The sequence below is a fragment of the Procambarus clarkii genome, chromosome 21 (assembly GCF_040958095.1).
Source record: "Procambarus clarkii isolate CNS0578487 chromosome 21, FALCON_Pclarkii_2.0, whole genome shotgun sequence".
NCBI classification, from domain to species: Eukaryota; Metazoa; Arthropoda; class Malacostraca; order Decapoda; family Cambaridae; genus Procambarus; species Procambarus clarkii.
This window is the reverse complement of record NC_091170.1, coordinates 36,747,692-36,772,760: the sequence shown is the minus strand read 5'-3', so window position 1 is coordinate 36,772,760 and position 25,069 is coordinate 36,747,692. Positions and strand designations below refer to the sequence as shown.

Below are 25,069 nucleotides of genomic sequence, written 5' to 3'. Positions count from 1 at the left end.
TGACTTCAACCTGCCTAGTCTAAGATGGAGAATAGCAAATAATATTATTATACCAGGAAATCTATCTGGACATAATCAACCACAGATTAGAGAACTACTGTACTTAGATTCTGTGACAAATTTTCATTCAATCAGCAAATAACTGAGCCAACTAGGAACGAAAATATTCTAGATTTGATCTTCACAAACAATGAAGACATAATCAGGGACATTATGATTTCAGATACCACATACTCAGATCATAAGCTCATTGAAGTGCAAACTAACATCAATACTTAGAATTGATCTAAAACAATGATCAAGCAAGAGGGGTTATTCAGTAAATTCAATTTTAATAATAAAAGGATAAACAGGGAACTTTCAAACATTCAATGGGAAACTGTTCCAAGTAATAAAAATCCTACACATGGAATAGAACAACTGACTTCCAAAGCATATCAAGTCTGTCTGAAACATGTTCCTTTGAGGAAAGCCCCACTGTAGAAAGTGTACGCAGGCGACACTACAAAAGAAGGAAAAAAAAAATAACGGAAATGCTTAAGCAGACACGACTTTCCACATAAAGAAGGAATACTGTAATATAAACAGGGAGATTGTAGAAATAGAGCAGAGACTGAAGCATTCATATCAGATTGAAGAAAGGCAACTAGAACAGAAAGCAATACAAGTAATAAAGTAAAACCCAAAATATTTCTTCATACTACATGCAAAATCAAAAGCAAAAACCACTGCCAGTATTGGACCTATTTGTACAAGTGAAGGTTCATACACTGAGGATGACAAAGAAATTAGTGAAATCCTGAAAAAAGCAGAATGAGGACATGTTTAGCACTCCAATAAACAGCATGTAAGTGGAAGATCCGGACAATTTCTTAATGCGTGATATCCGAACCCCTGTAAATATAACTAATAACACGAGCGTGGCAGATTTTGAAAGAGAAATTGACATCATGCCCAAGCACTCAGCCCTGGGGCCAGATTCATGGAATTCAATATTTATAAAGGAATGCAAAATGCCAGTAGCACAGGCACTCGGTATAGTGTGGAGGAAGAGTTTGGACACGGGGGAGATACCAGATGTGCTGAAAGCAGCAGACATAGCCCTCCCACACAAGGGGAGGGCGGGAGTAAAGCACTGACTAAGAATTATAGAGTGACTAAGAGTGCGTTTCCGATTGGACTCTTCATTGACCTGAGAAAGGCTTTTGATACTGTTAACCGTAACTACCTCTTACTTAAACTCCACCATTATGGAATCCATGGCCTTGCCCTGAACTATATCTGATCCTATCTTAGTGGCAGACACCAATATGTAGCCATCAATGATATAACCTCTCCTACTCTACCACTAACCATAGGAGTGCCACAGGGCAGCATCCTAGGGCCCCTCCTGTTTCTTATATACATCAATGATCTGCCTAATGTCTCTAACATGCTTAAACCTATATGATGATCAGAATAGATGATACTACTCTCATCTACTCTGACCCCAACCCACTCATTTAAATAGTGTTGTAAACAATGAATTAAAAAAAGTCCACTTATGGATGTCAACCAACTCACACTAAACATAGAAAAGACCTACTACATCTTATTTGGAAGCAAATCAACAAATGCAATTCAACTTCAGATAGATAATGTAAACATTAGCAATAAAAATGATGGAAAGTTCCTTGGCCTATACCTAGACAAGAGACTCAACTTCAGCACCCACCTCCAAATGATGGTTAGGTGGGTGCTGATATCTGAATATCTGAATAGATATGTAAATCTCTCTCATATTGCATGACCGTACCTGTATATAAACCCCTTGTACATAGATACAAATTGTTGAGAACACCATGAGGAGAATAGACATTATTTGAAGATGACATTTCACCTGTAATGGCAAAATACAATCTATAAATAACATCTACTCTTATCTTGGTGTTTCTCTACATTGTTGTCAGCAATGTTCTACTACTACCAAAACACAAATTACAAAATACCTGTATGTGAAATAGTTTGTTTTTAATATTTATATATCAATGCAAATTAAGTACACTGTATAATAGTATTATGGGTTCATACCTGGTCCTTTGAATGGCTCATTCAGATAATAGAAAGAAGGGGCCTTTGCACAGTCAACAGCAGCAGCTGTTTGGCATGTGCGGGTCTTCTGGTCAAACAAAGTCCCACTGCCACACACAAACTTGTTGTCCTTGGTTCTAATGAACAAAACAAGAAATCAAAGTTTTTTTTTTTTTTTTTTTTGCTAGTAAATTGATTAACTTCTGTAAATTTAAAAGCTTATACAATGTGTTTTATTACTCATCCATTTGCAACTGGTATAGCATTATATTGTAAACATCAGAATATCAAGTCAATACAAATTCTTATGGTACACTATATTACAAAAGAAAAATTTCATAATGAATACTAACCTTGAATTTGGTTCCACTGAGCAGATATGGAAAACAACACATCCTGTTTCTACATCGGCATACAATCCACCTAGGATCTTGTCTACACAGGAGAAGCTTGTCTCAGGAAACACAAACGGTGATGGTGTAATGAAGTCGGGAGTACTGATGATGTGTGTCCTAGCTGTTGCCTCATCCCCGTCAAAGACTCTGATGTGGCTGTCAGGGGGGAATTCGGCTGTCAAGACTGTGGGTGGTACTGGAGTAGGGTCAGCTAGCTGCAAGGGAGTCTCTGAAACACTGTCATGTAAGAAACTGCCCTGCTGGACAGAACTGTGTGTAGAAGAATCTTGTGTGAAAGTCTGAGACACTGGCTTGCGTCTCGTCACTTGGGCACGGCTAATTGGCTTTGAAACACGAATTCTACCATGTTGTCTAGATCTTAATGAGGGTTCATTTTGCCTTTCCAACCCTTGAGATTCATGTTGTTTGTCACTAACTAGCTCATCAATCTGAATATTAGATACTGGAATAATTCTTGGCAAACTTGTTAGTGGTCTGATTCGTCGTCTGACAGGTAACTGACTGTCTTTTTGCCTGTTTTGTACAGTATTGCCTCTCTGCCTGGCTATTGCCTGACTCTGTTGCCTATTTTTTGAAGAACCATCTCTAACTGGATTTACCGGTTGCCTAACTGTAAGAGACTGATCTTGAGAATCTGATTGCCTAAACCTTATTCGACCCCTAGAGGAAATGGTTCTTCGAAAACTGTCTGTAGAGGTTACTATGTGGTCTTGATTATTAAGTCTGAAAGAAGTGGGAGCAGTAGCAGTAAGCAAAGTTCCATCTTCCTGGGTTAAAGAAGGTGAAAAATGTTGATCTCTGTGTGTCAGTTGTCTTTTTCGTCTATGAGAAGACCCACCATTATTATTAGTGGCCCCAGCACCAGAAGTATCAAGATGGAATACAGAAAGTCTGGGAACATCCTCGAAGTTAGCGGGCGTCTGAACGGTGACTGCGGGGGACGAGGTGGGGTTGTGATCCTCAAGTATCTTTGCTGCCTGTGCTGCATTCTGAGCTTCAGCTGCGAGGCGGAGCAAGGAGGGCCGGAGGTGGGGTGCAGGTAGGACTGAAGGGTCCACACCTTGGTTGAAGGAGATCTGCGCAAGGGGTGTCTGGATGCGGACACGTGAGGAGGCAGACACAGAAGTAGATGTTCTGGTGATAGTAAAGGGTAGGGGTGGAAAGGAGTAGGCAGCTGTAATAGAGGAAGAGGTAGAAGTGGACATACGAGTAGTAGAGGCAGTAACTCCAGGAGGAACCACAGGAGGTAGTGGGGAACTGGTGGGTGTCGGCAGGGGCTGGGATTGGGAATGAGGACCAGGTGGGAGTGTAGCTTCCGAAGTATCAGTAGGGACTGTGGGAGGATCAGGAGCCCCCATTAGGGCGACAGTGGGCTCCAGAACCTGCACTTTAGCGGCGCTGGGGTTGCCCTCCGAGTCTCTGGGGGAAGGAGGAAACGAGGCTAGGTGCAGACATGGAGAAAATTGAGAACCCAGGGTGATCCCAGAACGAAGTTACCAAGAAACGCTAAATACAAGCAAGTATTAGCATAAAATACAGTACCTAAAATGTTATACTAGAGATACAGTAGCTAGTGGTGGACTACCAAACAACAGCAATTTATCTTAATATATATTGCAACTTAAATTATTATGCAACTATACATTTCACTAAAGTTTTCCAAAATGAATAACAAATGATAAAAACCAATATTTCCATGTTTTATCATTCATAAGCTTTACCCCAATTGCACAGTGTGAATTAAGTGCAATAAACTCAACACAAATTGAAATGTGCCTTAAAATTTCATCTTTAGTACAGATTACTGTACACAAAAATGAATATAAATTATCTAAGAAACTTCCCACATACCAGCTACCCCTATTCACACTACAGTGAGTCATTAAGTGAATTTAAAATTTACATGAACATATATTACTAGAGAATGATTAATTTCCAAAGTCTATTGTTATCACTATGGCAATTCAATTCAAATTTTATCAACCCGTATCACAAGCAATAAGGACAAATGATTTCTTAACACCCAGCTATCCACCACTAGCTTTAGAGATCAAGGAAGTAAATTGTGAAATCACACAATTATCAAGTAGTTTTCTTTTATAAACTGTAAAGCAAGCAAATCTACTTCAGTCATGAAGATCAATGTAAGAGAACAGCAAAGTGATTTGCAAGCAGCAGAATAGCACAGTGAAAGTGTGAAAGTTCCACAAGGGGCAATTGCTGGGGTTTCTATATTTATTTCAGTGCTTGAATGCTCAATTTATGACCACGGACATTACAATTACAGTAATAAGTACTTGACAAACTTAATGCCATATCATAAAGTGTTTGTTAGATACTGAGGCTAGAGACATTTTCCAATGTTTATGTTTGATGATTACTTATTTTCAAATGCTTTACCTAAAGTGAGGTGCTCACATTTTTAATGATCAAATGTTGAGTTTTCAGGTTACTGAAAATTAATTTTCTTTAACCCCCTTCATTATCATTTCTCACATACACAAGTGACAGAAGCTAGAAGATACCTTGACAGCAGGACCACATATAACAAGTACTTTTTATGTACATAAGTACATTATAATAAAATATTTTATGTAATATACATCATCATCATGTTATACATTTTCTAAAACATATCAATCCTCTTAGAATATTAGTTTTCTCAAATTGTAAATTTAGCTACACTGCTTCACTATTTATTGACAATACACATTGAAGCTTTTTAATGTACATGTTAACAATTATTGCTGCCATTTAAGCACTGTGGGGCCAGTAAATGTGACCTTCATGCCAACTTTGTTGTGCGGTATTAATAACCTTTCCCAGCAAAGGCACAATACTATTTAAATGTTTATATAAATTAATATACTGTACAGTACTTTAGTCAAAGGAGGCAGTGCTATTTCTAAAACTCTAATTTACAATCTCTAATACACTAATAAAATTGAGGTGACCATTTCCCTAATTTTACTTTATGTACTGTATTCCCACTAATTAAAACAAAAGCAAACACAAATATTCACACACATCCTCTAACAACACCTATGCTATGTAATTACACACACAAATAACCAATCAGGCAGGTTGCATCATCAGAATTCTCAAGCTTGAAGTCAAGAGATTTACCTAACTAGGTTCAATATTGGAGAGTATGTAGTGGTGTTCCAGTAACTGATTAGTCATTCACTTAGAAAATAAAGGGGCAAAAGGGCACAAGATTTGCAAAAACAAGGGAGATTGTTGCTTGTGTGTTCACTGATTTGGTGCTGGTCATCTTTGTTTGCTGTAAATTGAAACAACCAGACCAGTCTATGGATAAGCAAGTATCCCCTGAAGTACAGCAGTGACCTGGTGAGGACATTTGCCTATTTAAGGAATATGCAGGGCTCATAGAGCATAGGATAAATACAGATTTTGAGGGGTTTCTGTGAAGATCACTCATTAATGACATGTTTGTGGGCAAAATTGAACCAACTGGAAGAAAAGCAGCAAGCATTAAGCTTCGAAGATGAAATGAGTTAGTTCAGGAAAAAGGAGACACTGAATGGTGAATTATCTGCATTTAAAGCTTAAATGGTATAATTCATTGGTAACAAGTTTTGTAGGGAACTTAATTAAAATCAGAAAATTATAAGCAACCAAATATAATAACTGAGGAACATGAGGAATGAGAAAATCCACAAGAGCCGTAATGAGGGTTCAAACCTGTGCGCTGGGTGTTCCCAGATGCACACACTAGTCGACTACGCCACGACACTGATATATCACAATGTGATTTCTCTGTGTGCATGAGGAATGGAAATTTGAAATGGAAAGTAGCTATGCACAAGTGACCAAGGATAAGAATGCTATAAAGCAAGTAATGGTCACTACACAATCATATGAATGGAAAAGTGTGCGAGGCCTATGCCTCACCCTGGGGTGGGGCATGTTCAGGAGCTCACCCTGTGAGGCCAGAACAGCACACCCTGGGTCAGGATGGAGAAAGTGGAGAACAACCAAAACCTACCAAAAGTAACACAATATGGAAAATCATTCATATTTGCAAACATACAAGGTCTAAAGTCAAAATCAAGAAATAAGGTTAAGTTCATAAATGGCATCCTAGTATAGTTAAACTCAATATTTGGGGTATTCACGGAAACTCATATAAAAGATTACATGGATAGTGAAATCTGGATTCCAAACTATAATTTATATAGAGGTGATAGAGAAACTAGGTCAAATGGAGGAGTAGGTCTGTATATTAAAGAGGACCTTGTATGCACAGACCCAATTAAACTCAACCAATGAGGTGGTAGAGGCACTTAGAATTAAGGTAGAAAAAATAAACCTAATTATTATTCTAATATATAAACTGCCATATACAACAGTTGAGGAATTCACAGAGCAGATGCACAAAATAAAGAACATCTTTGATAACATAGCAAACCCAGTTCCAGATATTATCTTCCTTGGAGACTTCAATCTACCAAGTCTTAGACAGAGAATAGCAAACAAAAATATAATTGCAAGGAACCACCCTGAAAATAATCAACCACAGGTCAGAGAACTTTTGACATTCTGTAGCAAATTCTCACTCAATCAACAGATTACAGAACCAACTAGGAATGAAAACACACTAGACCTGTTATTCACAAACAATGACGAACTAATCAGACATTACAATCTCAGATACTCCATGCTCAGACCATACGCTCATTGAAGTGTAAACTAACATTAATAACGATTGTAGGTCCAAGAGAACCAACAAGTGAGAAGGGGTATTCATTCAATTCAATTTCAACAATAACAGAATTGACTAGGAAAAAATAAATACAAACCTTGCAAACATTCAATGGGAGATAGTCCTAAGCGACAAACCTCCCACACAGAATTTTGTGGGAGCTTACAATTACAATTGGGCTAATTGTATCATGTTCTCTCATATACTGTAAGTGAATTGTGTCAATGAAAACGAACTTGTATATTTTATATTTAAGGAATCTGCACACCAGTTCATTGACATTTGGGAGGCGGGACCAAAGAGCCGAAGCTCAATCCCCCCTAATACAATTAGGCGAGACACTATATACTGTACTGTATATTTCTTTTTTTAACGAGTGCTGGGAAGATGGGACACCACGAGCGTAGTTCTCATCCTGTAACTACACTTAGGTAATTAGAGGAGATAGCTCAACTGACAGCTGAGGCATACAAGATCTGCTTGAAGCACGTGCCTGAGAGGAAGGTCAGAAAGAGGACCACTCTAGATAGAGAACGCAGACAACTGTACAGGAGAAGGAATAAAATAACGGAAATCTTTTAGCAGACATGACTATCACAGGAAAGGAAAATAAACTTAAACAGGGAGATCGAAGAAATAGAGCAAACGTTGAAGCAATCATACGAGTCTGAGAAAATGGAATTGGAACAGAAAGCTATACAAGAGATTAAGAAAAATCCAAAATGTTTTTTCACATATGTAAAATCAAAATTAAAAACCTCCACCAATATTGGACCTTTAATTACAACTGAGGTATGTACACAGAGGACAACAAAAAACTAGTGAAATTCTAAGAAGCTAGTATGAGGCTATGTTTAGCACACCAATAAACAACACAAAAGTTGAAGATCCAGACAACTTTATGAATGACATCCAAGCTGCAGATAATATAACGGATATTACCACGAACTCAAAAGCCTTTGAAAGAGAAATTGACAACATGCCCATGCACTCAGCCTCTGGTCCTGACTCGTGGAATTCAATATTCATAAAAAAATGTAAAGTATCAGTTGCGCGAGCACTCAGTGTAATATGGAGAAGGAGCCTGGATACAGGGGAGATACCAGCAGCACTTAAATCTGCAGATATAGCTCCTCTACACAAGGACGGGGGGGGTAGTAAAGCTTTGGCAAAAAATTATAGACCAGTTACACTAACATCACACACAAACGTTTTTGAAAGAGTGATTAGGAATCAAATTTCTAGTTTTATGGAAAATAATGAACTACATAACCAAGACAACTTGGATTTAGAGCGGGAAGATCCTGTCTGTCACAGTTACTCAACCACTATGACAAAATCACACAAGCCCTAGAAGAAAAGCAAAATACAGATGTTGTATACAGACTTTGCAAAGTCATTCGACAAATGTGGCGATGGAGTGATAGCACACAAAATGAAGTCAATGAGAATAACTGGAAAAGTAGGACAGTGGATACTCAATTTCCTGTCAAACAGAACACAGAGAATAACAGTCAATCAAATAAAATCGAGTCCAAATGCAGCTAAAAGCTCTGTACCTCAGGGTACAGTCCTTGCACCACTGCTTTTCCTTATTCTCATATCAGATATAGACAAAAATACAAGTCACAGCTTTGTGTCATCCTTTGCAGATGACACAAAAATCGGCATGAAAATTACCCCTGCTGAACTCATTGAAAAATTACAAGCAGATATTAATAAAGTTTTTGACTGCAAAACAGAAAATAAGATGATGTTTAACAGTGATAAATTCCAAGTATTCAGGTATTGTAAAAACATGATACAGGGTACAAAACACAATTAAATCTTCCTATGGTAGGAAAGCAACATGCAAAGGATTTGGGAATAATGATGTCTGAGGACCTGACGTTTAGGGAACAAAACCAAGCAAATATTGCCTCCAAGGAAAATGATAGGATGGATTATGAGAACTTTCAAATCCAGGGACCCCATCACAATGGTTGTACTCAAATCACTTGTGCTGTCCCATCTTGAATACTGCTCAGTACTCACTTCCCCCTTCAGAGCAGGAGAAATTGCTGAAATAGAGGGAGTACAGAGAACATATACGGCATGCATAGACGCAATAAAGCATCTAAATTATTGGGATCATCTCTCAAAGCTCTCCAAATGTACTTTACTAGAAAGGAGATAAGAGATGTCAAATAATATACACGTGGAAAACACTGAAGGGCCAGGTTCCAAATCTACACAGTAAAATAACAACATACTGGACTGAACGATATGGAAGAAAATGCTGAAAAGAACGAGTGAAGAGCAGGGGGTGCCATAGGCACAATCAGAGAACACTGCATAAACATCAGAGGTCCACGGTTGTTCAACATCTTCCCAGTGAGCATAAGAAATAATGCCGGAACAACCTTGGACATCTTCAAAAGAAAACTAGATTGTTTTCTAAAAGAAGTACCGGACCAACCGGGTTGTGGTGGATATGTGGGCCTGTGGGCTGCGCCAAACAACAACCTGGTGGACCAAGCTCTCACAAGTCAAGCCTGGCCTGGGGTGGGTTTGGGGAGTAGAAGAACTCCTAGAACCCCATCAAGCAGGTATGCAATGCTAGGTAACTTCTAGACAACATTAAAGTATCTGACTGATTCATGGATAATCAATGATAAATATACTGTTTATTATGTGCAACAGATACTAAAATATGCAGTGCGTGTATGGTGTCCACATTCAAAAATGCATGTATCAAAATTTGAATGCATTCAAAGGCATGCAAGAAAATGAATCTCAGAACTCTGACAGTTGACTTATGAAGACATTAGATCTAAAGCTTCCTAAACAAGACAGAAAAAAATATTGGGACACGATCATTACATGACAAGACAATGACACTGCTGGAGAAATTGATAAAGCAGCCTCTTTCTGTCTGCCCCCACATAAAACATGAGGACATTGGTACAAGCTCAAGAAACACTGATGAACAGTATCAGAAAATATTTCTTCGTACTATAGTTTGTTAGATGTTGGAAAAACCTTCAGAAGAATGTTTTATGTGCCAAAACTACTCTCTTTGATAACATTTTTAAGGAAACAGAACACCACAAACATAGCTCTTCCAGTAACTACACTAAAGGTAATACAAATATATATATATATATGTGTGAGTGAATGTGTGTGTGTGTGACAGTGTCAGACCACGGAGGAAAATTGAAACAGGAATTTCCTTAAATACTTTCGTATATTAATACATCTTCAGAAGGAGTATATAAGGAAGGAGTGTATAGATGTAGAAGAATACATCTTCACTCCTTCTGAAGATGTATTAATATACAAAAGTACTTAAGGAAATTCCTGTTTCAATTTTCCTCCGTGGTCTGACACTGTTACATTTTTAATCACGTGTTTATTTTCGTGATACACACACACACATTATATATTATATATATATATATATATATATATATATATATATATATATATATATATATATATATATATATATATATAATTCTCTCTCTCTCTCTCTCTCTCTCTCTCTCTCTCAGAAAATGTAATACTTTAATGATGACCAATCCACACATTAGAATATGGAGAAACGACGACGTTTCGGTCCGTCCTGGACCATTATCAAGTCGAGTTGATAATGGTTACAACGGAAGACAAAAGACTTCCGGCAGATGTAGTTTATATGGACTTTGCTAAAGCATTTTACAAGGTACCACATGCAAGACTGGCAAGGAAACTACAGGCACATGATATAAATGAGAGAATATTAGAATGGATATTACAATGGATAAAACAGAGCACACACGACTTGATAATGGTCCGGGACGGACCGAAACGTCGTCGTTTCTCCATATTCTAATGTGTGGCTTCGTCTTCATATCTTCAGCCACGTTATTGTGACTCGTTGTCGGAATACTGGAACGCAAATGAATTCACATTCATCGTTTTAAAGTGAACCATGAAATACATACATGGTTAGATTGTGGGAGTGAGCGTCCGAACTCTACAGGAAACACACCGCCTGATTTTATTTCAGACCTCATGAAAAACGCATGGTTTAGTTGCCAACATTTCTTAATCAGCATAGCACTTGGGCTGACCCTAACTAGCTCATGACATTCACATACTCCCAAGTTTCATGTTGGAAACTTGGGCAAGAATGCTATATAAATCCCCAAGCATCTGGCCACCTACTTTGACCATATTCTATTATATATATATATACATACTGTATATATATATATTTTATTGTGTATAAAGTATACAACATTATACATTGTTTCTAGGTCACATTTTAACTGTGACCCAAAACAAGCCCAGAATCCAAATGTGGCAGTAATACCACACAAAGTGGTGGTGAAGATACTCACGCCGTGGAGGGAATGATCCCCGGCCCATAGAGATCATTGTTGAGATGGTAGAATGACTCGGATTTGCTGCAGTCGACCTCATCGAAGCGTTCACACACCCTGGTCTCTTGGTCGAACACCGTCCCCTTTAGGCAGAGGAACGTGTAGTCGTGGATGCTACCTGCAAGGTGTTAACATTTGCATCACTTATTATACAGTACTTGTCCTTAATTTTACCTTTATAACATAATAAATTCATATATTATATATTATATATATTTTATATATATATTTATATATATATATTTATATTTATATATATATTTATATATATATATATATATATATATATATATATATATATATATATATATTATATATATATATATGTCGTACCTAGTAGCCAGAACTCACTTCTCAGCCTACTATTCAAGGCCCGATTTGCCTAATAAGCCAAGTTTTCCTGAATTAATATATTTACTATAATTTTTTTCTTATGAAATGATAAAGCAACCCTTTTCTCTATGTATGAGGTCAATTTTTTTTTATTGGAGTTAAAATTAACGTAGATATATGACCGAACCTAACCAACCCTACCTAACCTAACCTAACCTATATTTATAGGTAAGGTTAGGTTAGGTAGCCAAAAAAAGCTAGGTTAGGTTAGGTTAGGTAGGTTAGGTAGACGAAAAAACATTAATTCATGAAAACTTGGCTTATTAGGCAAATCGGGCCTTGAATAGTAGGCTGAGAAGTGCGTTCTGGCTATTAGGTACGACATATATATATATATATATATATATATATATATATATATATATATATATATATATATATATATATATGTCGTACCTAGTAGCCAGAACGCACTTCTCAGCCTACTATGCAAGGCCCGATTTGCCTAATAAGCCAAGTTTTCATGAATTAATGTTTTTTCAACTACCTAACCTACCTAACCTAACCTAACTTTTTCGGATACCTAACCTAACCTATAAAGATAGGTTAGGTTAGGTTAGGTAGGGTTGGTTAGGTTTGGTCATATATCTACGTTAATTTTAACTCCAATGAAAAAAAATTGACCTCATACATAATGAAATGGGTAGCTGTATCATTTCATAAGAAAAAATTAGAGAAAATATATTAATTCAGGAAAACTTGGCTTATTAGGCAAATCGAGCCTTGCATAGTAGGCCGAGAAGTGCGTTCTGGCTACTAGGTACGACATATAAGCCAAGTTTTCCTGAATTTATATATTTTCCAATATTTTTTTCTTATGAACTGATAAAGCTATCCATTTCATTATGTATCAGTTAATTTTTTTAAATTTGAGTTAAAACTAACGTAGATATATGACCGAACCTAACCAACTCTACCTAACCTATCTTAATCTAACCTAAACTAACACAACTAAGTCAATAAATTATGGTCTTAATATAAATTAATAATAATTGAAATAAACTATTTGGATTTTTTTTGAAAATAAAGAAAATCACTCTGCCTATTAGGCAAATCGGGCCTTGCATGGTAGGCCGAGAAGTGCATTCTGGCTACTAGGTACGACATATTTGTGGTTGTGGGGTTGTGTGGGTTTATGTTAGTGTGTGGTAGGTACACAGCTCTTACCTTTTTCGTTGAGAGTGCAGACATGGAACATCTGACACTTAGTGTAGACATCGGCGTAGTACCCACCGATCACCTTCCCGATACAGGAGAAATTGGTGGCTGGCATGTTGTCGTGGCCCTGTGGAGACATTTGATTTTTATACTCTTCCCTAGATGGAATGGAATATGGAAAAGACCTACAACACACCTCCATACTTAAACATAAGATGACTAACTTGGCCAGGATCAGGATTAGGTAATATAGCATATTATAGTATAATATCGCAGCACGAAACAACCTAGGTGAGCAACCTTTCCAACTCTCAAGTAGAGTAACACACAATTCAAATGACACCGTTTCATAGTACACGTACACCTGCTGGCGACCACTTCACACGCACTTTAAGTAAGGTTCGGTCACTAGAAAACGTGTTCACCATTTTACTGACATTGCGGGCAGAGGTAATTTTCACATTCAATTTGATTCGATTTACATTTCTTATGCTTGTTGTCCCAGTAAGCAGCCATCTGAGCGACGAAACCATGGTTTTAATCATCTTTTACATTAATACTAATACTAAATATATTATAATAAAACAATGATTACACTATAGAGAGCTGTATTAAAGCAAGTCGTATTGGAATACATCGTTTGGAATCACACACACACACATAACGGCCTTTATGTCTGTCCTAGAATAACTTCTGGGGTCTTCCTCCAGGACCAGATAATCTGAGGTGACAACATCTCAGACAGGAACTGTTTATGTAGACAGCCACTTGGTTCAATCGTGCCAGCGCACACCCCAACCCGGCCGGCATCACTCCACGGACACTACAACCCAAACTTTAATCACCTTCACAAATCAATCTTCACCAGTCACAAACACGAGGCCTTGAGCCACAAACAAGCATACCTTATAAGGTACTTAAAGGGATAAGTTATCAAACATGAGAGGGAAGGATGAGATGAAAGTAGCATCCTGGCCTGCCAGGATGCTACGTTCAACTTGGTTCCACACGAACTTTCAAACTTGAAAGTCAGGATGGAATGACAGAAAACTGGACTAGATGAAGGGGATGGAATCATCAGGGAAAACCGCCAAGCCATTACGACTCTTATAGCACATGGAACGGGTCAGGGACGGAAGGAAGGAATGGTGCCCAACCACTTGGACGGTCGGGGATTGAACGCCAACCTGCATGAAGCGAGACCGTTGCTCTGCCGTCCAGCCCAAGTGGTTGGTATGGGATCGGAGAAAATGCACAAGTGAGTAAGAGGAGCAGTATCTGAGAGCGTGACCCTGGAACTCTCACCAGGTACAGGTACAGGTGCAGGTACAGGCACAGGTGCCGGTGCAGGTACAGGTGTTGGTGAAGGTACAGATACAGGTGCAGGTACAGGCAGCAGCTCCGGCGTGGACACTGTAGCCAGGGCTGCACACAGCCATACTACACCATTGATTAATAATTCATAACGCGCCATAACAACGAGTTCACTGACAACGTATAAAAAATATTTATTAGATCTTTGAGATAGAATTACAATCTCGGCACAACTTCTTAACAAAGAATCACACTGGAGAGGTCAGGTCCCGTGGTCCAAGAGGGCCAGACGGCTCACCACTATTCCTTGGTTGATTGAATGATTAATAAATTCTCTGGAGCCATAACAGTAAGGTCATTGGTACCATATTTACACAACAGTAATCTAATCTTCAAGACATGTTTACCAATCTGTGCTCGGAACCAGCAGAAGGAATAAATCAGGAGGAAATAGGACTGTGTGACCTAACACGACTCCAGGACTTATTTTTAGAGAATGTAACACTCTTACTCTCCTACTTCATGGCTAAGAAGAGATAGCGCTAAAAGGTATGCTTCACTGCTCGCTGGGCCGTCGCAGCACGCAATACTGCTCACGTGAAGCAGAAGACTAAAGGTGTACAGGCTGCCACACGATCTCACGGCCCCAGAGATCACACAGCTCAACCACCAGTTAAGTCTAGGACAACCTCGCCTGCTCAACGTTGCAAAATGTAAGAAAAATGGGTGACAAGGTCAAGACGTAAAAGATTCTCATGGGTGACTGGCATGGCTAACCCGGCAGAGAGGTAGCAATACAAGAGGAGGACATGGCTGGGAACTGGAGCCCCAGATGAGTAGTGGGGATGTAAGGAGACGTCTTGAGGGACATGAGTGAACAAGCTCAGTCAAGTAGATGGGGAATGTCTCGGGCCAACTCCGCAGTCTACACCGTCCCACCAGCACAACAGCGATGGGATACATTGTAAAACACGATCAGCAAAGGAAAAAAAATGTCCAGGAATTGTAGATCGGCCCATAGGAACACTCATGTGATTAAACGTGAGCACGTGTACACACGCCAGCACATGTAAGCGAGCGCGCGCAAACGCGTACACACTGCTAACAAGCATAAACAAACAGCAGGAAAGAGTAGATAAAATAGAGGAGAGAAAGGAATGAAAACAGATGTAATAGAACTAAAAAAAATCATTAAACAATCACAACATTCACATAACATCCGAGGCCAAGATGCAATCTCGGTTGCTTCAAGCCATACTAGGAGAACAGCAGCAGTGGATGACCTCGTGACTATGCTGAACAAGAGGGAAGGACAAGATACTCAAGATGACAACAACATCAATGAAGAACTAACAGCCAGCTTACAGAGTGATCTTCTCCACTCAGCCGGAAGTGAGACCCCAAGAGCCAAGACTCAGCCACTGTCACCACAGCTAAATGAGTTACACATACATATAATTCTCTCCTGGCCAGACAGTATGAGTGTATGTACATATACATTCCCGGCCCGTGACACACACACATGTGAGGGGGCAGCATCATGTGCCGGAGCTAGGCGTCACCAACAAATAATTACCTGTTTAAGAGCGTGTACCAGCACAGTGAGGGGCGGCAGGCGACGCTCCTCCTCACCTTGGCCTTCAAATATTTGCGCGTATGTTGTATTGTCCCTAAGCCAAATAAACAATTTAACCTTGACTTGCACGCACACACACACAGGTGCGTGCATACACAGCCGGGGCCTCGCGGCTCAGTGGACACAGCTCGTAGGGTCGTAGTTCGAATGGCCCGGGTTCGATTGCCAACGGAGGCGGAAAAAAATGGGCAAAGTTTGTCACCCTGATACCCCTGTTCACCTAGCAGTAAATAGGTACCTGGGAGTTAGACAGCTGTTACGGACTGCTTTCTGGGATGTGTGTGTTTATATTCACCTAGTTGAATTCAACTAGTTGTGCTTGCGGGGGTTGAACTCTGCACTTTCGGCCCGCCTCTCAACTGTCAATCAACTGTTACTAACTACTATTCCCCCCCCCACACCACACATCCAGTAAGTAGCCCGTAACAGCTATCTAACTCTCACGTACCTATTTATTGCTAGGTAACAGGGGCATCAGGGTAAAAGAAACTCTGCCCGTTTGTCTGCTGGCGCCGGGAATCGAACCCGGGCACACAGGATTACGAGTGCCGCGCGCTGTCTACTCAGCTACCAGACCCCATACCACACGTGTGTGTGTGTGTGTGTGTGTACTATTTGTGCTTGCAGAATAGAGCTATTAGCTCTTGGACCCCGCCTTTCTAGCCAATCCATTTTTTCCTCTCTTATGTCTACTATATATTGTATATTATTGTCTACTACATATACTACATATATGTGTGCGTCTTAGAGAGAAATATATGAAGTCGACATAGTAGAGGAAAAATAGATTGGCTAGAAAGGCGGGGTCCAAGAGTTAATAGCTCGATTCTGCAGACACAAATACTAAATACAAGTAGTAAATACACACACACACACACACACACACACACACACACACACACACACACACACACACACACACACACACAAACACAAACACACACACACACAACATAAAAACGATCTTCCAGAAGGTATAGACTCATTCCTCTCAATGTTTGCTGATGATGCAAAAATTATGAGAAGAATCAAGACAGATGATGATAGACAGAGACTACAGGACGACCTGCACAAGCTGGAGGAATGGTCTAGAAAATGGCTACTAAAGTTCAACTCAGGAAAGTGCAAAGTAATGAAATTAGGCGAAGGGAGCAGAAGGCTGAACACAAGGTACCATCTGGGAGGTGAAATCCTACAGGAGTAAAATAGATAGAAAGATCTGGGGGTCGATATCACACCGAACCTGTCCCCTGAGGCCTACATCAAAAGGATATCCTCAGTGGCATATGCTAGATTGGCCAACATAAAAACTGCCTTTAGAAACTTGTGTAATGAAGCGTTCAGGATATTGTATACCACTTACGTCAGACAAATCCTGGAGTATGCAGCTCCAGCCTGGAGTCCATACCTAATTAAACACAAGGCAAAGTTTGAGAAGATTCAGAGGTATATCATCAGACTAGTCCCAGAACTGAGAGGTATGAGCTACGAGGAAAGGCTACGGGAGCTAAACCTCACGTCCCTGGAAGACAGAAGAGTAAGGGGGAGAGATGATCGCCACCTAGAAAATTCTCAGGGGAATTGACATGGGTGGACAAAGACTAACTATTTAACATGGTGGAACACGAACAAGGGGACACAGGTGGAAACTTAGTACACATTTGAATCACAGAGACATTATATTTTTTTCAGTGTCAGAAAAGTTAACAAGTGGAATGCATTAGGCAGTGATGTGGTGGAGGATGACTCCATACACAGTTTCAAATGTAGATCAAATTTTTCAAATGTAGATTCAGTTTCAAATGATAGAGCCCAGTAGGCTCAGGAATCTGTAGACCAGTTGACTGACACTTGAGAGGCGGGACCAAAGAGCCAAAGCTCAACCCCCCCCCCCCCGCAAGCACACCCAGGTGAGTATACTATACACGCGCATTAAGAATGCAGCCCGTCCTTTTGAGCATTCCCAACGTCACTAAATCGATGTATTAAATTTCCGAACCTAACCTAACCGAGGACCCACATATAGAAAACGGAACATCGTCAATCATGCGAGTCGCTGTGATTATTTCATAGCGGCTTATCACATAAATTTTTGCCCTTAGGGGGATAAATGCTTTGTACTTTTCGAGAAAATGGGTTCGAGGAGTGACTATAGCCCTGTGATGCCCCATATACTCAAAAGTGGAGAGACGGGCCCCAAGAGCTAATCTTCCCTACCCGTAAGCACGTGTACATGAGCACGTTGAGTTGAGAGGCGGGGCCAAAGAGCCAGAGCTCAACCCCCGCAAGCACAACTAGGTGAGTACGTGTACATGATCGCGCATATTTAAAACTTCATAAAGAATCTTTGTTCTAAATAGGAAACAGCAGAACGAGGAGCTAAAGCCCACACACCTGCCCTCCCGTGTGCACACACCTGCCCTCCCGTGTGCCTCCCGTACACACACCTGCCCTCCCGTGTGCACACACCGGCCCTCCCGTGTGCCTCCCATACACACACCGGCCCATCCCGTGTGCACACACCTGCCCTCCCGTGTGCACACACCTGCCCTCCCGTGTGCACACACCGGCCCATCCCGTGTGCACACACCGGCCCTCCCGTGTGCCTCCCGTACACACACCTGCCCTCCCGTGTGCACACACCTGCCCTCCCGTGTGCACACACCTGCCCTCCCGTGTGCACACACCTGCCCATCCCGTGTGCACACACCTGCCCTCCCGTGTGCACACACCTGCCCTCCCGTGTGCACACACCGGCCCTCCCGTGTGCACACACCTGCCCATCCCGTGTGCACACACCGGCCCTCCCGTGTGCCTCCCATACACACACCTGCCCTCCCGTGTGCACACACCTGCCCACCCATATGTGCACACACCTGCCCACCCGTATGTGCACACACCTGCCCACCCGTATGTATACACACCGGCCCTCCCGTGTGTATACACACCGGCCCTCCCATGTGCACACACCTGCCCATCCGTGCACACACACACCCAGCCAGCCGTGTCCACACAGACAACACCACCAAGGGCAGCTGGATAAGTCACTGACGGAGGCTGACAAACACCCGCCCAGGCCCCCACACCTCTGGCCTCGGTACCCGCCACACTGTACTTACCTAATTGTGCTTGCGGGGTTTGAGCTTTGACTCTTTGGTCCCGCCTCTCAACCGTCAATCAACTGGTGTACAGGTTCCTGAGCCTACTGGGCTCTATCATATCCTATCTTATCCTATCATATCCATCTACACTTGAAACTGTGTATGGAGTCAGCCTCCACCACATCACTGCTTAATGCATTCCATCCGTTAACTACTCTGACACTGAACAAATTCTGTCTAACGTCTGTAGCTCATTTGGGCACTCAGTTTCCACCTGTGTCCCCCCACCTAGTTATCAGGGAGAATTTTATAGGTAGTGGCGTGTGGCTGCGTGCATACGCACTATCAAGAGTTGTGTCATCTATTATTTATATTATTATTATTACTTATATAAACTATATTTGAAACCATGTGTGAGGCACACAATGTGTAATTTATATAAAGCTATTAATAGGCAGAGCGTTTCGGGGCACTTTATTCACTCATGGGGGTACAGAAGATAGATAAGCTGGTAATAGTGCAGAAGCTTGCTAGTGTAGGCTAGCAGACGCCACTCGTACCTCATGTATAATGCTAACCTTCTGGGGCCAGATTCACGAAAGCACTTACGCAAGCATTTACGAACGTGTACATCTTTCTTCAATCTTTGACGAATTTGGTTACATTTATGTGACAGTTTACAAGCATGAAAACTTCCCAATCAACTGTTGTTATTGTTATAAACAGCCTCCTGGTGCTTCGGAGCTCATTAACTGTTTAATAATTGGAAACAAACCCGCCAAAGATTGAGAAAAGATGTACAGATTCGTAAGTGTTTGCGTAAGTGCTTTCGTGAATCTGGCCCCTGGTGAGCTGGGGATATTAGAGGAACCTTGCCACCTAGTGTAACCCCTTCATTTATACCCGGGTAGTAGCCCAGTGCTGTGTACCTAACCCTGTTTACAAACAAACCCTAACTCATTCATTCTCTACTAAACTAAAAACAACTAATTATCATCAAATAACCTCCACGATGAAAGACTCAACTATCCTGTTCTCCCTTAAGAACCATTGCCTACAAGGAGACCCAACTGAAAAATGTACAAGATATTCAAGAAATTTTATACACTCAAGTACAACAAATATAAAGCTGCAAGGGAAATTAGTAACTAGAAACACCACGAAATTTTGACGTATAGAAATCACCAACACCATCAGCAATTACAAAATCCTGGAACTCCTCCATGGTGGAATCAAGAGGACATTACAGCCTCAAGTTAGAAGACACCTCCCAAGACGATGAAGCCCGGGTCTCACTCACACTTCATCTACACATTGAAAAATAAAATATTACTGACAAACTCGTGAGGACAGATTTGTTGTCCAAGAGGATCCTGCCGGCGAGGCTACGAACCCTGCCGGCGAGGCTACGAACCCTGCCGGCGAGGCTACGAACCCTGCCGGCGAGGCTACGAACCCTGCCGGCGAGGCTACGAACCCTGCCGGCGAGGCTACGAACGCTGCCGGCGAGGCTACGAACGCTGCCGGCGAGGCTACGAACGCTGCCGGCGAGGCTACGAACGCTGCCGGCGAGGCTACGAACGCTGCCGGCGAGGGTCGCTCCACAATACACCTGGGATGTCCCCTCCCCCTCCCTCCCCCCACAACTCACCCGGGATGTGTCCCCCCCCCCCCCCCCACAATACACCCGGGATGTGTCGCTCCACAATATAGGCGCTTAGATCCTCAACCAACTTTTGTCTGATTCCGTTACAAAAGGAGTTTACTCTAGAGAACAATTATATCTCCTCGCTCTAAACTCGCCACCAACTTTGTACTAAGAAAGGATTATATTTTCATTTATGCAATTATGCAATTCTAAGAGGCATTGGGGACTTCTGTGGACCCGTATTAAGTGCGCTCCAGTGACCCGTAACTATGTTCTCCACTGACGGTACTCCGGCCTCCCCTGCCATCACCCTGGAGGGGATAGCACCACCACCACCCTGGGGGACATAGCACCACCACCCTGCCATCACCCTGGAGGAGATAGCACCACCACCCTGCCATCACCCTGGGGGACATAGCACCACCACCCTGCCATCACCCTGGGGGACATAGCACCACCACCCTGCCATCACCCTGGAGGAGATAGCACCACCACCCTGCCATCACCCTGGAGGAGATAGCACCACCACCCTGCCATCACCCTGGAGGAGATAGCACCATCACCCTGCCATCACCCTGGGGGAGATAGCACCACCACCCTGCCATCACCCTGGAGGAGATAGCACCACCACCCTGCCATCACCCTGGGGGAGATAGCAACACCACCCTGCCATCACCCTGGGGGAGATAGCAACACCACCCTGCCATCACCCTGGAGGAGATAGCACCACCACCCTGCCATCACCCTGGAGGAGATAGCACCACCACCCTGCCATCACCCTGGGGGAGATAGCAACACCACCCTGCCATCACCCTGGGGGAGATAGCAACACCACCCTGCCATCACCCTGGAGGAGATAGCACCACCACCCTGCCATCACCCTGGAGGAGATAGCACCACCACCCTGCCATCACCCTGGGGGAGATAGCAACACCACCCTGCCATCACCCTGGGGGAGATAGCAACACCACCCTGCCATCACCCTGGAGGAGATAGCACCACCACCCTGCCATCACCCTGGAGGAGATAGCACCACCACCCTGCCATCACCCTGGGGGAGATAGCAACACCACCCTGCCATCACCCTGGGGGAGATAGCACCACCACCCTGCCATCACCCTGGGGGAGATAGCACCACCACCCTGCCATCACCCTGGGGGAGATAGCAACACCACCCTGCCATCACCCTGGGGGAGATAGCAACACCACCCTGCCATCACCCTGGGGGAGATAGCAACACCACCCTTCCATCACCCTGGGGGAGATAGCAACACCACCCTGCCATCACCCTGGGGGAGATAGCAACACCACCCTGCCATCACCCTGGGAGAGATAGCACCACCACCCTGGGTTAGATAGCATCATCACAGTGCTAGGGTCATACTCAAAATCAATGACGACGGAACTGAAAAGGAATATTGATCAATACACCAGCGGCGCCCCGGCAGTACTGACCGTGACCCCAGACAACTCTTGGAAGCAAGCAAAAACACTAGTTCCAACCACACACCAGGGGGCGCAGGGTAGCCTGCCCAACCACACACCAGGGGGCGCAGGAGGGGGGGCAGCCTGCCCCACCACACACCAGGGGACGCTGGGGGGGGAGGGGCAGCCTGCCCCGCCACACACCAGGGGGCGCAGGAGGGGGGCAGCCTGCCCCACCACACACCAGGGGACGCTGGGGGGGGGAGGGGCAGCCTGCCCCGCCACACACCAGGGGGCGCAGGAGGGGGGCAGCCTGCCCCACCACACACCAGGGGGCGCAGGTCAAGCCAGTACCACCCGTAACACCGGATAGTGCAGGGCATATTCCTCCTACTGGACTTTACAATAAACTCAACTATGCCCGAGTCACTGAAGATGGAAGTCCTCTCAATTCATTCAAATTGACAGACCAGCGGCATTGGATCCAAACTCATCCGTCGCTCTCACTCAACCTTACCATCCGTCACTCTCACTCAACCTTACCTTCCGTCACTCACTCAACCCTAATACCAAGTCCCTCCCATTTCACTCGCTGGATACACAATACTTCTAGTATATGTGCTCACTTGGGTGGGAGGGAGATGCTCGCTAATTAGAACCGAGAATTTACCTTGTATTTATTTAGAAACGGGGGATTTAGAATCTTTAGATAGCAATATTGCAAATGAATGTTATTAAATAATATGACCTGCTAGCTAGAATGAATAGCAACACATTAATCCATTAGATAGAAATTAAAAGCAACATAGTATATTTTTAAACCACAAGTTTGAGTTTATTTAAAACATTAATAATTTGCAAGACATAATATCAGTAGTATTCTCTAAAAAATAAACACAATTAATATGGCATGAACTGCAAGAGAAGAGAAGGAACTTACTGTACTCTCCAAGATCCATGTCTTCTATTTAACAAGAAAATCAGTAAAAGTATGACGTTAACATCTCCTCCTCCACTCTACCTGTCAGTACAACCCTCAGGCTGCTCCAAGACTAACTTCTTACGCTCTAAGATACTTCCCAACTGTTGACCAGACCACACACTAGAAGGTGAAGGGACGACGACGTTTCGGTTCGTCCTGGACCATTCTCAAGTCGATTCTTCCCAACTGACGCCCACACTTACGGAAAGCCAATCGCGGCTATTCTATGCTCAACAACCAATGACCAACATCTTCACAAAAGCGATGGACAAACCCACGCGCTGACTTGACTAGGCCTCTACTTTTAAAAATGGAGATCTGGTAAAAGCGGACGTTCGTAGGCCTACCGGATGTTGACCATTGACAGTTAGGTCTGACACAACTGGCAGCATTCACCTCGGCTCCAGACTGTTGCCTAACTGTTCTATGACCGGACTACCTATCTCTACCTTTACTCAAGCTCTCCGCCCTTCATGGAGTGCTATCTTGAGGTTATCTTGAGATGATTTCGGGGCTAAGCGTCCCCGCGGCCCGGTCCTCGACCAGGCCTCCTTTTTGTTACACATCCCCAGGAAGCAGCCCGTAGCAGCTGTCTAACTCCCAGGTACCTATTTATTGCTAGCTAAAGAGGAGCATCAGGGTGAAAGAAACTCTGCCCATTTGTTTTCGCCTCCGCCGGGGATCGAACTTGGAACCTCAAGACTACGAATCCCGAGCGACGTCTACTCAGCCGTCAGCCCCTTTGTTCAACACATTTTCCCCATCTTCGTTCTCTATTTTTTTATTTTTCTTCAAGAACTGTTCATTTTTGTTCAACACTTGCTAAGTCTTGTTCATGAATCATTCATTTTATCTCAATCCGTTCAGTGAATAACAGGAGGCTGAAGGCGGCCAAGGTGGCAAGCCAAGGTCTAGGTCAAGGGACAAGCGGAGGTCAAGGCGGTAAGCGGTCGAGGTGTCAAACGAAGGTCAAGATGTGGTGAGGGGGGGGGGGGGGGTGTAGGGGGAGGTGTTGTGTGGTGAAGGGTGGAGTGTGTGTGCTGGGGTGGGGGGGGGCGTCTTGGTGTCCTTCAGTATACTCGGGCTGGTGCAGGTTGGGGTGTGATGGACAGTAGCCGGGGCAGACTGACCAGTGGGTGACACAGGACAGTAGCCGGGGTGGACTGACCAGTGGGTGACACAGGACAGTAGCCGGGGTGGACTGACCAGTGGGTGACACAGGACAGTAGCCGGGGTGGACTGACCAGTGGGTGACACAGGACAGTAGCCGGGGTGGACTGACCAGTGGGTGACACAGGACAGTAGCCGGGGCGGACTGGACAAAGACAAGAACAAGAGAGGTTGTGTGGGGGACACAGGGGTAAGGGGACTCACAGTGCTGGAGCTGGTGTGTGAGGCAGCAATGTGGGCGGCGAGGCACAGCGCGAAGGACAGCGCCGCTCTTCTTATACTCCAGGATCCCATCGTGGCTGTAACGATAAAACATCACCATCAGTTCCTGCAGGTGCAGGAGGCAAACTAATAATTAATTCATTAAATAAATGAGTCTCTAGGCCCAGGTTTCAGGTGAGCAACCGTAGGATAACAGCTCTTGGCTTTCAGTTTCCTTGGGAACACTTTTGGCACTCCTAATGAAATTATATATATACATAGTGAGAAAATTCGCCCAAAGAATGTGTTATATTTGCCACATTTTTCTGGTTTTGGAAATATGGTCAAGGCCTTGAAACTTTTTGATATACATGTATTGTTTAATTACGAAAATACTGTTTGTAAACTATTAGTTAGAAACAG

General features: G+C 43.0%; 1 protein-coding gene across 7 annotated transcripts in view; it reads right to left on the bottom strand.

The window, feature by feature from the left end:
• The window catches only part of LOC123760611 (uncharacterized), a 379,154-nt gene that overhangs the window by 12,340 nt on the left and 341,745 nt on the right, over positions 1–25,069 (bottom strand). For 6 of the 7 annotated variants that reach the window (XM_069328334.1, XM_069328336.1, XM_069328333.1 and 3 more), the window contains 5 exons: positions 24,650–24,744; positions 13,179–13,296; positions 11,577–11,736; positions 2,424–3,905; positions 2,071–2,207 (listed from right to left, as the gene is read on the bottom strand). In XM_069328334.1, the coding sequence (XP_069184435.1) occupies positions 2,071–2,207; positions 2,424–3,905; positions 11,577–11,736; positions 13,179–13,296; positions 24,650–24,739 (1,987 nt within the window). In that variant the 5' untranslated portion in view covers positions 24,740–24,744. The remainder of the gene's footprint in view (positions 1–2,070; positions 2,208–2,423; positions 3,906–11,576; positions 11,737–13,178; positions 13,297–24,649; positions 24,745–25,069) is intronic. The other variant, XM_069328338.1, reaches the window with a different exon arrangement.